The sequence below is a fragment of the Rosa rugosa genome, chromosome 2 (assembly GCF_958449725.1).
Source record: "Rosa rugosa chromosome 2, drRosRugo1.1, whole genome shotgun sequence".
NCBI classification, from domain to species: Eukaryota; Viridiplantae; Streptophyta; class Magnoliopsida; order Rosales; family Rosaceae; genus Rosa; species Rosa rugosa.
Genome location: NC_084821.1, coordinates 62,787,967 through 62,803,602, shown reverse-complemented (window position 1 = coordinate 62,803,602; position 15,636 = coordinate 62,787,967). Strand labels below are relative to the sequence as shown.

General features: G+C 39.4%; 4 protein-coding genes across 6 annotated transcripts; all 4 read left to right on the top strand.

Moving 5' to 3' along the window:
- Window positions 1-256: 256 nt before the first annotated feature.
- Window positions 257-939, top strand: LOC133731254 (uncharacterized). The gene is made up of 2 exons (XM_062158672.1): window positions 257-343; window positions 433-939. Exons 1-2 carry the CDS (start codon window positions 257-259, stop codon window positions 937-939), a joined length of 594 nt encoding a protein of 197 aa, XP_062014656.1.
- Window positions 940-1,679: 740 nt separating this feature from the next.
- On the top strand, window positions 1,680-5,071 carry LOC133729191 (uncharacterized). The gene is made up of 3 exons (XM_062156680.1): window positions 1,680-2,091; window positions 2,644-3,441; window positions 3,854-5,071. The coding sequence occupies exons 1-3, from the start codon at window positions 1,730-1,732 to the stop codon at window positions 4,623-4,625; spliced, it is 1,932 nt and encodes a 643-aa protein (XP_062012664.1). The 5' UTR covers window positions 1,680-1,729; the 3' UTR covers window positions 4,626-5,071.
- Window positions 5,072-5,682: 611 nt separating this feature from the next.
- LOC133732889 (F-box protein SKIP19-like) lies at window positions 5,683-7,675 on the top strand. Its single transcript, XM_062160490.1, has 2 exons — window positions 5,683-6,112; window positions 6,843-7,675. Exons 1-2 carry the CDS (start codon window positions 5,784-5,786, stop codon window positions 7,438-7,440), a joined length of 927 nt encoding a protein of 308 aa, XP_062016474.1. The 5' UTR covers window positions 5,683-5,783; the 3' UTR covers window positions 7,441-7,675.
- Window positions 7,676-8,348: 673 nt separating this feature from the next.
- On the top strand, window positions 8,349-12,263 carry LOC133732888 (putative F-box/LRR-repeat protein 9). 3 transcript variants are annotated; one of them, XR_009857372.1, is made up of 4 exons: window positions 8,349-8,903; window positions 10,663-11,040; window positions 11,641-11,763; window positions 11,908-12,263. XR_009857372.1 is itself a non-coding variant. In XM_062160489.1 (2 exons), exons 1-2 carry the CDS (start codon window positions 8,443-8,445, stop codon window positions 9,678-9,680), a joined length of 1,059 nt encoding a protein of 352 aa, XP_062016473.1. In that variant the 5' UTR covers window positions 8,353-8,442; the 3' UTR covers window positions 9,681-9,813. The 3 variants fall into 3 exon arrangements, 1 of the variants encoding a protein (XP_062016473.1); XR_009857371.1 differs by having other exon boundaries at window positions 8,350-8,903; window positions 11,641-12,263; XM_062160489.1 differs by lacking the exons at window positions 10,663-11,040; window positions 11,641-11,763; window positions 11,908-12,263 and adding an exon at window positions 9,083-9,813 and having other exon boundaries at window positions 8,353-8,903.
- The last annotated feature ends 3,373 nt before the right edge of the window (window positions 12,264-15,636 follow it).

The window sequence follows — 15,636 nt, the reverse complement described above, 5'->3', positions numbered from 1 at the left end:
GCTTTAATATCAATTGATTTAGCCGGAGCAAATTCATTTATTGCCGTCAGACCTTTCATGTGTCGCCAAGTGTCATTCTCTGAGTCTGTATGATTTTGCTGACTCACAAGCCACGTGGACATTTCATGGGACCCACATGCCGACTAAATTTGTTCAGTCATAATTTTGAGTGTTGACCGAATTGTTTAATGAATTTATTTTCATTAAATTTTTGGTGTCTACAAAACTGAAGAAAGATTATAGCATAATCTATGACATGATGAACAAGAGTGGATTTGCATGGAATGATATCAAAAAGTGCATTGAAGTTGATAGTAATGAAGTATGGGATACATATTTGCAGGTAATGAGGAAGTTTCATTGAGTTTCATTTTTAATCTAACAGATTTCATTGCTGCACTTTGATCGATTCATTTATTTTTTCTGTCATAGCACAACAAAAAGGCAAAGGGATGGAGAAACAAGAAGTATCCATTATTTGATAGACTAGCTACCATCTTTGGGAGTGACCGTGCGACTGGAACTGGAGCTGAGGTCCCTGCTGATATGATGGAGGAGCAGAGCAACAATGAAGATGGCATTGAAGTTGAGAATGACACAAGCCCCATGTCAATGAGCACGGGACAATCTCAGGTTAGTCAGAAAAAGAGGAAAAGAAATGATGAAGATAAAATTATGCTTGCATTGGATAAAATGTTTGAAGAATCTGGAAAAAGAATGCAAGCAGTGACTGATGCTATAGTGAAAGGTAATGAAGATCGATCTGATATTGCTAAGGAACTTAAGAAAATGGGACTTTCTGTTCTAGACCAAATTGAGGCATTGAAAATCATTTTGGATAAGCCCCAAAATATCTCTGTGTTCATGTCCTTAGATGATGAAGTGAGAAAAGTGTATGTGGATAACTTGCTTGCGGGCACTGCTAGAGGATCTACCTAACTGCTGCATGAGGATATGTTCTTTTTTTTTGTTTGGAAAACTGCAAGAGTTGCTGCAGTAGCTTATGTTGGACAAGCTCCTTCTTTTGCTAGATTAACATTCATTTTTGTAATTGCTAGATGGAACTTGTGAATGTTAAATATGTGTGTTAGGGACTTGTGAATGTGTAAAAACTAACTACAAGTATGGAACTTTATTAGCATGTGTTGTATTAATAGGTGGACATGTGAATGTGTAAAAACTAACTACAAGTATGCAGATTGTGGTTGCTCTTCTCAAGCTATTTAGTTATTAGATTTCTTCTTGCTGTATATGAACTTTGCCACAAAACAAGCTACAACAGTTTCTCACGTTTCTACAAATTACCAACTTTTAGTCCAATACATAAACAAACATGGGATAGGACTATTTTGACTATTCTGCTCTTTAGTCCTAAGCAGTACCAAACATGAGTCAGATATTAACATAGCATATCCCAAGCTAGAAGAGTCCTAGACTATTATAGGAAATAAGGTGGGGGATAATAGTCCCCCGTAACAAACATAGCCTAAAATCGTTAAATCAAAAGTAATGATATAACATTTGAAATCCAAAATGTAATATACAATTTTCGGATCTCTAGCATATTCCCCCAAATCCCAATATGATCAGATTCCTTGCCGACGAGGCCCATATTCCCGGCCCAAATACCCTTCTCCCGGATCGCACGCTATAAAACCCGCCACAGTTTTTTTTTCACAGTTACTCTTCAACTGTAAACCCTAGAATTTACTCCACATTTCCCCCAAAAATGGGCGGCAAGAAAAAGCACAAGCAAGCCTTCCGGCCACGACCGCCACCCAAGCAAGTCTGGGTAGTCAAACGCCGAAACTGGCTGGAAATCCCGGACGACGTCACGGCGGCGATACTGACACGTGTCGGCGCAATCGGGATGCTGGAGAGCGCTCGGAAGGTGTGCACGAAATGGCGCAGAATCTGCAAGGACCCTCTCATGTGGCGCGAAATCGATATGCGAAACGACGGCACGCACCACGAGATGGAGGAGCTGGAGAATATGTGCCGCCACGCCGTTGATCGGAGCGCCGGGAAATTGGTCGGCATCACCGTCGAGCACTTCGGCACCGATGATCTGCTTGAGTACATCAGTGACAGGTAGTCCGTCACCTTTTGTGTTTTCCGATTCGTATTGTTTGATTGATAGTGAAATTTTTCTGCAGCGGAATTCTGTTCATCATTTTTTTTTTTTTTTTTACTTTTACTTTGTTTGTTTATGATCAATTTTGTTTCGAGTAGCAATTAAAGGTGTATATGTATATTTCTCGTAATCGGAAATGAATTGTGTATATCTGCAGTGGCTGATCATAATTGTAGTGAAAATTCACTCTGTTTCTTGTTTTCTCATCAGTATTGTTTGATTGGTTGATTGTTTGTAATTGTGTTGTGTATTGTGATCAATCTAATGATTTATGCTAGAGGTGTTAACTTTCGAATGATTGTGTGGTTGTACAATCTTTTGTATATAATACTGGAGAACATGACTGAATCGCATGCTTTGTGTTATATGTACCTACCTTTTCATCAGGGGCATGTCATTTGAAGATTTTTTTTATTCTCTGGTATTGTTTAGAAGTTTAGATTGTGTTGGAATACTTTTGCAGAAATGCCTTTGTATGTGCTAACGTATTTATTTAAAACCTTTTGTAGTTCAAGTGGCATCAGACACCTCCGACTGTTGTCTTGCGAGGAGGAAATAACAACTCAGGGATTGGCGAAAGTGGCTTCCAAACTTCCTCTTTTGGAGGAACTTGAGATTACATTGTGCTTTAATATCTCACATGAAGCTCTAGATGTGGTTGGGCGCTCTTGCCCTCTTTTGAAATCATTCAAGTTGAACAAAGAGTGGTGCACAAATTTAGATATGGAGGATTGGTTTGAGGATGATGCACCTTCACAAGTTGAAGACGATGTAGATGCGCTGGCTATAGCAAGATCTATGCATGGTTTACACCACCTCCAGCTTTACGGGAATAAGCTTACAGATGATGGCTTGAGAAAAATTCTTGATTGTTGTCCTCATCTTGAGTCACTTGATCTGCGCCGTTGTTTCAATCTTAATATGGGTGGAGATTTGGAAATAAGACTTGAACAAATTACAAAATTGTGGCTTCCTCATGATTCCACCAAGGGAAAAGGCTTTGCCGCTGATTCTGACCATTTCTGCTTTAAATGGACGGAACTCCCTGATGATGTTACCTTGTCAATCCTGTCACGGGTTGGAGCAATTGATATCTTAGTGAATGCTCAGAAGGTTTGCATGAAGTGGCGCAGAATCTGCAAGGACCCTGTCATGTGGCGCACCATTGACATGCGAAATCGTGGTTATGAGGTGTATGACTTGGGCAAGATGTGTCGCCATGCAATTGATCGTAGCTGTGGTAATTTGGATGATATCAGTATTGACCATTTTGGCACCAATCGGCTCCTCAAGTACATCACTGACAGGTATTTTATTCTATTTTCTTCATTTTTATCTTTGATTTATACATAATGTAGGACTTTGAGCCTAGTTGACACCTTGTCGGAGGGTGATTCTTGGGTTCAACCCCATTGGACTATCTAGTTTACCATTGGTGGGTGACTTCAACCTTCTGAAATTTCTTAGTATTGCGGTTCTACTAATTTCTTAACTTGGCTTATCAATATTGTGCATGTTGTCATCATCAGGTATTTTCTTTGTGTGTTTATTCTCCTTTGCATTGTTAACAATATACACACAAGTAAAGCACATCTACACATTTGTATTTACATGCATGTATTGTTTTCCATATGTTCATCCCAATGAGTGATTAGTCTTCTTTGAGTGAGTTTTGGTCTTTATGTAGAACTGACTTATTCATATAAAACCTTTCAACAGTTCAAGCAGAATCAAACGCCTCCGACTAGCACTTTGCAAGAGAATATCAGATCAAGGAGTGATTGAAGTGGCCATGAAACTTCCGCTTCTGGAGGACCTTGAAATTTCATTATGCCGACTCTCACGCAAATCCCTAGAAGTAGTTGGTCGCTCTTGCCCTCTTTTGAAATCTTTTAAATTGAACCGGCGAACAGATGATGATTATGATGAGTCCATTGCTTTTACAAAGAAAAATGATGAAGCACTTGCTATTGCAAGAACAATGCATGGTTTACACCACCTTCAGCTTTTTGGGAACGAGTTGACTAATGAGGGCTTGAAGGAAATTCTTGATGGTTGTCCTCATCTTGAGTCACTCGACTTGCGATGTTGTGAGAACCTTAATCTGAAGGGTCCTTTGGGAATAAGATGTTCTGAGCAAATTAAAAAATTGTGGCTTCCTCGTGATTCTATTGCTGACTATGACTTCCGTTTTACTGTCCGTGGTTATGGATCCCCACGTAAGTTTACTGTATCTGACCTGTTTGGATTTCCCAGAATTGATAATGATTATGACCAATATGGCTATGGTAATTATGGCGGATGGTGCTCCGATGATAGTGATTGGTATGATGATTTCACTAAACCTCCATTAGAAGAGCTTCTTGGACTTGATGAGGAAGATCTTGAATTTTTCAGACTTGGGAAGGGACGTAGAAGGGATTATCTTGAAGATTTTTATGATTTTGAAGATTATGGAGATTATGAAAGTGATGATGAGATGTTCTATTAGCAGGCTGAAGTCCAGGATCAAAAAGCTTCAAGCATCCAAGTGACTTTTAATTTCTCCACATAAGGCGTTGGTAGTTATAGTTCCTCCTTGGGAAGCAGAGCTATTACTGGAAACCCCTTCCTTTGCAGCATGGCCTTTATCAAACATATGAAGTTTCTATGTTTCATCATGCATGGTTGACTACGTACTTTTAGCTTTTTTAGGGACTTTCTACTTATCTTCGTTATGCACATGTATATGTGCTTTTGCTCTGATATTCTCGTGACTATTTATGCTTTTACTAGCGGTGGGCACTGTTGATCTAAGTTTTGTTTTAGATGAAGTTGTCGAGATCTTCGTTACAAGGCTTTGATCAAATCTTCAGACTTTTATCGTGTTTTTCACAGTTTATTGTCTGAAACAATACCCTTTTTCACAAGGCTTTAGTTAATTGTGTTTGCGGACTATTCTCAGTTATTTTATTGCTGGTAAAACCCATTTTCACCGGTTAAACGGACGAGCCATCGGCGAGATTCTTACGCATTTATCATCTAGTTTTCCTTTGAATTCATTTTTTAAGTACATTTTCTTTGGCAATCATAGTCCTAAATCAAACTATACGTACAAGTAGTTATATATCGTCCTCAGATCCTTAAAACACCAAAATAATACTACAAGTAAAATGTCTGGCTAAAGACTTAAAAGACTTAAAATTTAAAGTCCAGTGACTATGGAAGTTTGACTATGCTAAGTTTTTTCCTTTAACTATGGTGACTTGACTATTTTTCTTGATTAGTATAAAAATAACTTTTAAATTGATTAGTAGTTTTTTTTTTTTTTTTTTTTGTTCTGAATGACTTATTGTATAGCCCATTTTTTGGCCATGTTTATGATTCAGCAATTACACTAAACCAATCCAACGTTCGTACTTAAAACGCGAGAGTTTCACATTTTTAATGTTTATGTGAGTGACTCGATGCGAATCATTTGCTGTGGTTATCCCGTTATGGTAAGTTTATTTTTTGGTCTTGACTCTTGACTCTTGACTCTTGACTATGGTTTGTTAACCATATTAAATGCAACTGCAACTGCAACTGCAACTGCAACACCCACATCTCTAGAAGTAAAACCACGAGCTCTCCATTTTCCCCCAAACCTTTCAATCAAGCTCTCCTCTTTATGTCCTCACCTTCATCTCCAAAACGACCATGCGGAGCCCCGATCCGAAACTGGACGGAGCTCCCGGAGGACGTCACGGCTGCGATCCTCTCCCGTCTCGGAGCCATCGACATCCTCGAGACGGCTCAGAAGGTCTGCAAGACGTGGTACAAAGTCTGCAAGGACCCTCTCATGTGGCGCATCGTCGACTTCCGCGACGATGATCTCCACAAAGTTCATGACTTGGGGAAGATGTGCCGCTACGCCGTTGATCGGAGCGATGGGAAATTGGCTAGTATCAATCTCGATTCCTTCGCCACCGATGAGCTCCTCAACTACATCACTGATAGGTATCCGGAAATGTTTGATGAATTAACTGAAGTGTCATGTTTGAGTGCAAAGTTATGGGTAGATTATTGTGTTTAAGTTTGGTTACATTATTGTGTTTTGACAAACCAATCATGATGCTGATTTGTATTTGGTTTTCCATGATTTTAAAAGAAAGACAGAAGGTGAAGCTGTCTTTTAAAAAAGTGTGTTGCAAACTTTTATGGGCATGAATACATTAAAGAATTTCATAGTAAGATGGTTTTACTAATTTAATAACTTGCATAGCTTCAATGACACCTTCTACCGCTGTAAGAATTATTTGTGAGAGGGATGATTTTGCATTTCCTATTCCCTTTCCTTCCTTATGGCCTCGACTGGGAACACCTATCACCAACGAAATGACATCAATGAATTTCCTTGACCATTACCTGCAATACATTTATGGAATTTCTTGGCATGGTGATTTTACAAATTCTCAACTTGGATTTTACCTGCAATACATTAGATTTGTTCCTTTTCTATGCTTATAATTTGCAAGAGTAAACTGGGATATATCCTTGAGCATTTGTTTTCTCTGGTATTGTTCACAGCGCACACACAAATACAGACCTCACAAATGTGTTTTCTCTGGTATTTGTAGGTCGGAATTTCCATATGTTCATTTTACATGAATTACTATTGCAGAATTCCTTCAAGCCTAATTCCCTAGTTTGGGTAAATGCTAATGTATTGATTTGTTACTTTCAATAGTTCAAGTGAAATCAGATGTCTACGACTTGTGCGTTGCGACATAACAAGTGAGGGACTGAGTGCAGTGTCTTCAAGACTTCCACTGTTGGAGGAACTTGAAATTTCACATTGCTCGCTCTCACATGAAACTCTGGAAGTGGTTGGGGCCTCTTGTCCTCTTTTGAAATCACTGAAACTCAACAGTCGATGGTACAGTTTCGCCCATGAGGAGTGTAACAAGCATGCACTTGCTATAGCAGGAACAATGCATAATTTACGCCACCTCCAAATTTTTGCGAATAAGCTGACTAATGATGGCTTGCGGGCTATACTTGATGGTTGTCCTCCACTTGAGTCACTTGATCTGCGCCAGTGTTACAATCTTAATCTGGAGGAAGATTTTGAGAAAAGATTGGTGGAACGAATTAAACTATTACGGCTTCCTGATGATTCAACTGATGACTATGAGTTTGATGCTACGGTTCTCGAGTACGGATCAGATAATGCAGAGCCTGAAGTCGATTTTTTTGACGAAATGTTCATGGTAGATGATGCAGATGGTGAAGTCTTCCCCTGGAATGGTTTCGTTGAGTTTGAGGATTTCTATTACTTTTTGTGAAACTGGGATCTAGTGCTCTTGAGTTTAAGGATAATTAACAGAAGAGCCTTTATCCATCCAAAGGGTCTATAGTTTCTCTGCAGAAGGCCTATTTCTTTCTGAGTTGCGAAGAACAGAGATATTGTTGCCTTTTTTCTTTTGTGTGTTGTGTTGTAACATGTAAGAGAAAGGTTGCTATTAGCAAATCTGTATTGTCCAGGATACAAAGAGTTTTAGCTTGTTTGATTACAGATTACAGATTTTTTGTTTTTTTTGTTTGTTTTTTTTTTTAAATCCATGCTCATATTTAACCATTATACGCTAGATAGATGTTTCAATTTCCCACAAGAAGCCATCGAAAGAGTTCATCCTCTTTTGGTGCTTCTTTGTTAAAGAGTGTTAGTAATTGATCAAGAAGCTGCCTTAACTGAAGGAGCGTTCCGTTGTCGCAGATCTGTTCAAAGATGGGCTGCTGCACCAGACCCTTTCTTCTTCGACTCATCAGGTGCATCATAGAAGTAGTTAAGATAGCGGTGCCATACATTATTTTCAGCCCCAATTCCATGTGATTTTGGATGAGTAACGTTATAAAAAAGCGGCTATTCTCGAGTTTTCGTTAATGAAACTGCTGAATACAATAGGGGACGTAAAACCTAAAAACCCTTAATTACAATAAGTACCAAGAGAACATCCTGAATAATAACAGCAGCGTCCGCATTCATAGTTCTTTAAGGGTTCGTTTTCCTTATCAGCTTTGGTTTGGGCGAAATTGTAACCCAATACAAATAGTAAACCTATTTTGGGCCGCATGTATCCGTCTAGTGAATTGAATACTCTTCATTCTCCAGCCAAAATACCTTTGGGCTCAAACAACTTAGAGAATATTCAGTATCCATCCAATTGAATCATACAACAGAAAAACGGTACAACCTTATAAAGGCCCATAAGTAACGATAAAACCTCCAAGACACACACACCCCTGACCCCTCCAAAGCAAAGAAACAAACCCTAGCCGCGTTATCAATGGCCGAGTCCTCAAACAAAACCTGGCGACGCCGGCGGAACGTGACTAGGCCCAGAAAAGCAAAGAAACAAACCCTACCGGCGTTATCAGAGTCAGAATCACTGCGAGGAGGCCGGAACTGGATTGACCTTCCGGACGACGTCACCGCTTCGATTCTGTCACGGCTGTCAATGTTCGACATCCTGGAGAGGGCTCAGAAGGTGTGCCTGACGTGGCGCAGAATCTGTAAGGACCCTATGACTTGGCGCGCCATCCACATGGAGTTCCATATTCATCTGCGCCAACAAAAAATTGAAGGAAATTTCACTTCCGCCAAAAGAAAAAAGCATCTGCGCAAATTCCACAACTTCAATGTACATAAGATGTGCCACCACGCCATTGATCTTAGCTGTGGCAATCTCGTAGATATCAGTATCCGGAACTGTGGCACAGATGAGCTCCTTGAGCATATGACTGATAGGTATTTGATTTCTTTATAGTGTTTATATTGTTTTGCATTATGTGGGTCTGCATTTGGAATTTTTATATGTTTATTTCGATGAATAGTTATGTGGACCTAAGTGGACGGAGAGTTTTTTCGAGTGCATTTTGTCTTTTTTGTAACGGCTAACATATTCATCCATAACCTCCTTTCAATAGTTCGAGGGGAATCAGACGCCTCAGTATTGTGTTTTCAGCTTACATAACAATGAAGGGACTAAGTAAAGTGGCTTCGAAGCTTCCGATGTTGGAGGATCTTGAAATCTCATACACCCCACGGATTAGTAAAAGTTTCGGAGTCTTGCGCAGTTGTGAATATTATCTTGAAGTGATTGGCCGTTCTTGCCCTCTTTTGAAATCTTTGAAATTGAACAAGCACCCCGGGGATATGTTCAACAACAAAGACAATGGTGATGCATTTGCGATAGCCAGAACAATGCATGGCTTAAAGAACCTCCAGCTTTTTGGAAATTGGATGAATCATCAGGGATTGCACGCCATTCTTGTAGGTTGTCCGCATCTTGAGTCACTTGATCTCCGTCAATGTAGACATCTTCATCTGAATAGTAAGGGATGGGGATGGCGCGCCATTCATGAAGGTTGTTCATCACATCTTGAAGATTTGACAAGAAGATGTTTTGAACAAATTACAAAACTGTGGCTTCCTGACGATTCTGTACATGACTATGAGCATCTTGCCATTGATAAAACTGAAAACAGACAATACGAAGAGTATACTAAAGATATGATGATCTAGCCTAGATATAGGTTAGAAATATTTTTGACTATGAGCATCTTGCCATTGATAAAATTGAAAACAGACAATACGAAGAGTATAATAAAGATATGATGATCTAGCCTAGATATAGGTTAGAAATATTTTTGAATCATTTAATAGATATTGGTGAAGCTTAATCATGCCCATGCAAGCATAATTTTTTGATGTGAATTTTCTGAATGTCAAGCTCCCTAGCTTGTATGCTTTCCAAGCTGATGTTAAGACTTGCATAAACTTTGGTTTTACTTGACAGATTCAGCTAATAATATTTACAGGGTGATCAATCATCTTAATTTAGGAAGGTATTTTGAAGAAAACAAGACAGAAACTTTGTGGAAGGTTTTCTGATATTACTTCATTACTAAAACTGATTACAAGCTTTTCCTATATATACACAAGGAAGAGAAAGAGAAACAGAAAAGCTGATCCTTAATTTAAGGGACAACCCAACCATAACTTAGCTAAACAACTCTAACAACTAAGGTAAGCTATTAACAGTAAAAAATAAGGATAATGACAGTGACCAGAAATAGCCATGCTGCAACCATACTTCCAATACTCCCCCTCAAGCTGGATCAAGGGGATTCATTGCTCCAAGCTTGCCCAAAATTCTATGAAACTGAGCAGTGGGAAGGGATTTGGTGAAAATATCAGCTAACTGATCATGGCTTCAGGTGTAGTGAGTATCAATGATCTTGGATTGGACTTGAGCTCGAATGTAGTGACAATCAACTTTTAATGCTTATTGTATATATGATATGCTTCATTGATTACCTACAAGGCTACAAGTACGTACTTATTGAGCATTACGTTAGGTTACTTAGAGGTTATATGTTCCTTATATGTTGATCCGGAAGACTATGTTTTTGGACTTTTGAAGAAGACTACAATTTTTTAATGGGATCATTGCAGCCATCTGCTGCTATATTCCTTATTACTCATCTTTTGGTTTTGCCATCAGGGGAATCGCAAACACCATGTACAAAGTCACGAAACCGAAAACGAAATGCTCCTTGTTGCACATGTCCTGATCCCAAACCCCGACGCCCTGCCAAAACTAGGAAACCTCCTCTACCAGAGGGATATGATTATGTTCCTCTGGCAACTTGCCTGGATAAGAATGGTAGCTACTTTCCAAGATTTTCTGATCGTGTTGCTTACATGTCTTGTCTCCGTTGTGGTATGAATGGCGACCACTGGGATCCATTTTTCCCGAACTCGATCAATGATCCGCCAGACTCAGGAGAAGCTGCTCCTGCCCGTAAGTCGTCGTGGAAGTACTATATATTGAGGAATTTCAATCTGAAAGAATATCTTGACAAAAAGATTAAGACTCAAGGTATGCTACTGATACTTTTTCATTTGGTTTGTTGGGTTTCTAATTCTTGCATTGATGACTTTTATTTTAGAATTGTTAAGATGGCATTATCATTTTTTGGAGGATGGATAAACCATGAAGTTCCCAGATTTTTAGTTTACTTCTGTGGTTTTTTTTTTCCTCAGGTTATTATTGTTGATTTGGACTATGCATATCTTACAGGCCAATATCCACCCAAAAGTTTGAAAATTTACTAATACATATATAGTGCGGCAGAGATTGTTTAGTACTTAGAAATAGTAATTGCTAATATATGCATCAACACACACACACACACACACACACACACACTATTAAATTACTCAGTTGAGCAGGGTTTTGCGGCTGAGATGAATTCTGCAAATGATGTTTTCTTTTTAGTTTTTTTTCTTTCCAAGAATTATGCATGTATCAAGTCTGTGCACAAAAATTGTCCTTTAATTTCTATATTGAAAAGTAGTTATGTTGATGGGGTCATTGATGCTGTCTTTGCATCCATCGACATCTAGCTTCCCTATAATATGTTTCGTTACTGCTCATTTGCTTTTGTCATCTCATCATTCCCTGTTTTGTATTTAACAGGGAAACCAGAACCACCACGTAAGAAGGCAGTGAAATCAAAAGCTCCTGCATGTCCAATCCATTGCCGAAACTAAACCCGTGCTAGAACTGAGAAGCCTACTTGACCACAGGCTGCTGCTGCCAGTAAGTTGTCGTACGTGGAAGTATATATTGAGCGGTTTCAAACTTTCAATCAAAATTCAATTAAATTCCTTATTTAAATATGAAGTAGTCCACTAAATATTTTTGCTTGTTATTTGACTTCCCCTGTTATTACTCTTTTTGTAGCTATGCAACCACAGTTTCTCAAAGTGTACTTTCTCAGCCTAATCTGCTTTCTAAAACTCGGTTGCTTGGTGAAATTGGGAATTCTTGTTTCATGTTGGGTTAAATTGCCTGTAAGCACATGTGGTGTTCATATAATCTCCCCAGTACATGAAAACAAGGAAGAACATTATTAAGAATCTAGCACTATTATTCGTATTTTTCATTGAAAACCCATTTTTTGCTCTTGTTTGTCATGCTATAATCATCAATCTTTGTTTTCATCATGCTTTTACAGTACATCACATGATAGAAAATCAATGTGCTAGAGCTTCGCAAACTCTACTGTGTAGTGTCTGAGATCTGTTGTTATATGTTTCTTCTCTTTAGGGAAGAGAAGCATTTGAAGCTCATGAGAGTTTTCTTGGCTGATATGTTCAGAAGCTAGCTTTTTCAGATTTCCGGCTCTTAAAGTTCTCCTGTGCAGAATTTCAGTGCTACACTACAGAATTGAAGTTACTGATGCATTACTATGCAATTCAATGTTCTTCACACCTCAACTGAATAGTAATGGCATTCACTATGTTGCCTCTCTTCTCTGTCCTCCGACTCCTTAAGTCTTTGCTCTCAATTTTTCTCCGTAAACAAACATCGTTGGGATTAATATTCTTATCTCAAAGCATGGATATTGATCATATCTGAATTGCATGGGCACTCGATCGGTTGCTTTTGACTTTACTGATTGTCCTAACTAAATTTCTCATTAAATTGACAATGCAACGACTTTGGATTATGGCTGATCTCATTTCCTCTTGTAGTGTACTTAGTGCTCTCCAACGATATTGTTAGCTTCATAGCCATCAGTGCGGGCAACTCAAACATAAAGACCACATTTTTGGTCACCATCAGTAAACCAGTCTTTTTTTTCCATGACGATGGTGCTGTTTTGTCATAAGGACCCTTTTCCACATTTTTGGTCACAACAAAATATCAAAATGGGTGAAGAAACCGACTAATGATGACCCAGTTAAGATAATAGAAAATTCCTTTCAAAAAAAAAAAAAAAGATAATAGAAAATTACTATGTCTATCTTTTCCCAACCAATAAAGAGTTAATTGAATTATAATTAGCATAAAGATCCAATCTATGCAACTTTAGTTAAAACAAGTGCACACACACACACTGATTCAATAAAGCAAACGCTATTATACATTGTACAATAGTCTTTTTTATTAAAATAATTCACTTTATGAGCCAAAGTGAACGTGAAAAGACATAAAAATCGTCTCACCATATATTTTTTAAATAAATTTTAATAGAGTCCTTATTAAGGCTCCTCACCCTTTTCACTATTTGAAGGAACCAGATAATGAGATAAAAATGAATTGTCATGCTACTTGTCAAAAAGAAAGAAAACAGAAATAAAAGAAAAGAAAAGAAAAGAAAAAGAAAAAGGATAATCCGGCCCAGAAGGAACCAGACCCTACTGACTACAAATAAAACCTCCAACAAGTTTAGGAGGATGTCCCTGGCTAAACAAGCAAACCCTAACAATGGCCGAACCCTCAAACAAAACCCAGCTGGCCAGCTGCAAGACGAAATCAAAACCACCGGAACTGGATCGACCTCCCAGACGACGTCACCGCTTCGATACTGTCACGGCTGGGAGCGATTGAGATCCTGGTGACCGCTTTGAACGTGTGTACGACATGGCGCAGAATCTGCAAGGACCCTAGAAACTGGCGCACCGTCGACATGTGTGATGTTTCGGTTTATGACAAGTCGCCATCGCGCTACCGCTTCGACGTTTTCTGTGCGAAAGCCATTGATCTTAGCTGCGGCAACCTTGTCGATATCAGTGTGCAGAACTTCGGCTCCAATGGTCTCCTTAAGCATATCACTGATAGGTATTGTAATTTTCTGCAAGTACATATGCATGTTGAAGTTTCGGTACGTATTATATATATCCCCAATAGTGAATGTTTATGTCGATTGGGATTTTGGATTTTCTTCTAGTTGGAACCGCTAACATGTTCTTTCATAACCTTTTTCAATAGTTGTAGGGGAATCAGACGGCTCTGTTTTGTGTATTCTGACGTAACAAGTAATGGACTGATTAAAGCGGCTTCGAAGCTTCCGCTGTTGGAGGACCTTGAGCTTTCATACTGCGACTACAGACTTAAATTTTTTGAAAACTTACCCGGGAAACAGATACATGGCTATCTTGAAGTGATTGGCCGTTCATGCCCTCGTTTGAAATCATTGAAATTGAACAAGTACAAAAGTAAATGCCTCTGTGATGAACGTGATGGCGATGCGCTTGCTATAGCAGGATCAATGCATGGTTTACACCACCTCCAGCTTTTCGGAAATAAGCTCACTAGCGAGGGCTTGCGTGCCATTCTTGATGGCTGTCCGCTTCTTGAGTCACTTGATCTGCGTCATTGTTTCAATCTTAATGTGGATCAGCGTCTACCTCATGGTCGTAAACTGGATGTAGAATTGAGAAGAAGATGCAGTGACCATATTGAAAAATTGCGGCTTCCTTATGATTCTAAACATGACTATGTCTTGCCACAGAAAAACTTGTCCACAAGGAGTTCGAGGCTGAAACCAAGAACTCGAGCTAGCTGTGAACAGAGTTTGATTTACCGATATTGGCTTCGTGGAGCCCTTCTTGCTTCCCAATGTGCTGAAGTAATGTTTTGTATGTGTCTGCCTCCCAACATACAAAACATTGCGTAAAATGAGGAGTGTTAAACATAGAGTTATCCTCTATTATTATGGTCGCCAAATAAAGGATAATTGTTGCTATAATATTTCTTTGATCAGAGAATAATTGCGCAAAGAGTAATACTATAGAGAAATGCATAACTAAGCAACGCCGCTTTCTTGAGCGTCGCTGCCCTTATTGCGTCCTGCTATTGCTATACTGCTTCCATGCAGCCGATCAACATCCTTGTGTGGAATTGTAGAGGTATCGTGAACAGAGAAACTCAGCATGCCTTGGTGGATCTAGTCAGAGCGAAGAGGCCGAGCCTTATTTTCTTGGCAGAAACCCTAGCACAACCAAACATCATTGACTCCCTCACTGGGCGTCTCGGATTTAAAGGTCATATATGTTTCGCTCAAGACAACGAAGTTCAGTCTCAAGGAGTGGCGCTGATATGGAACCATAATCTGCATGCTAATCTGCGTTCATACTCTCCAAATCACATTGATGCAGACATCAGCTAAGCACCGGGAGAGCCAGCTTTATGGCGTTTTACTGGAATATACGGAGTTGCATCCCGGACGAAGAGACGTCGCACCTGGGATCTAATCGAATCCTTGGCAGCGGAGCCATGTTCCTTGCCTTGGATTATGGCGGGTGACTTCAATGAGATCATTAGCAATTTAGACAAATCAGGGGGTGCTCCGCGTGCTGAGGCACCAATGCTCCGCTTCCGGAAAACAATGACAAACAGTGGCCTTTATGATATGGGTTTTGTCGGCAGCAGATTCACATGGTCAAACAAGCATACCAAAGAGAGGCTTGATCGGAGCTTCCAAAACATGTTATGGCAAACGTGCTTCCCTTTTAGCCGAGTGATCACTTTGAACCCCTCCGACTCGGACCACATTCCCCTTCTTGTTGAAGTAAAGCAAGATAATGCCAAGCAGACCAAGCCTCCAAGGCATTTTCGCTTTGAGGAGATGTGGCATGGTGATGAAAGATGTCAAAAGATCATTCAACAGAATTGGTCGACACC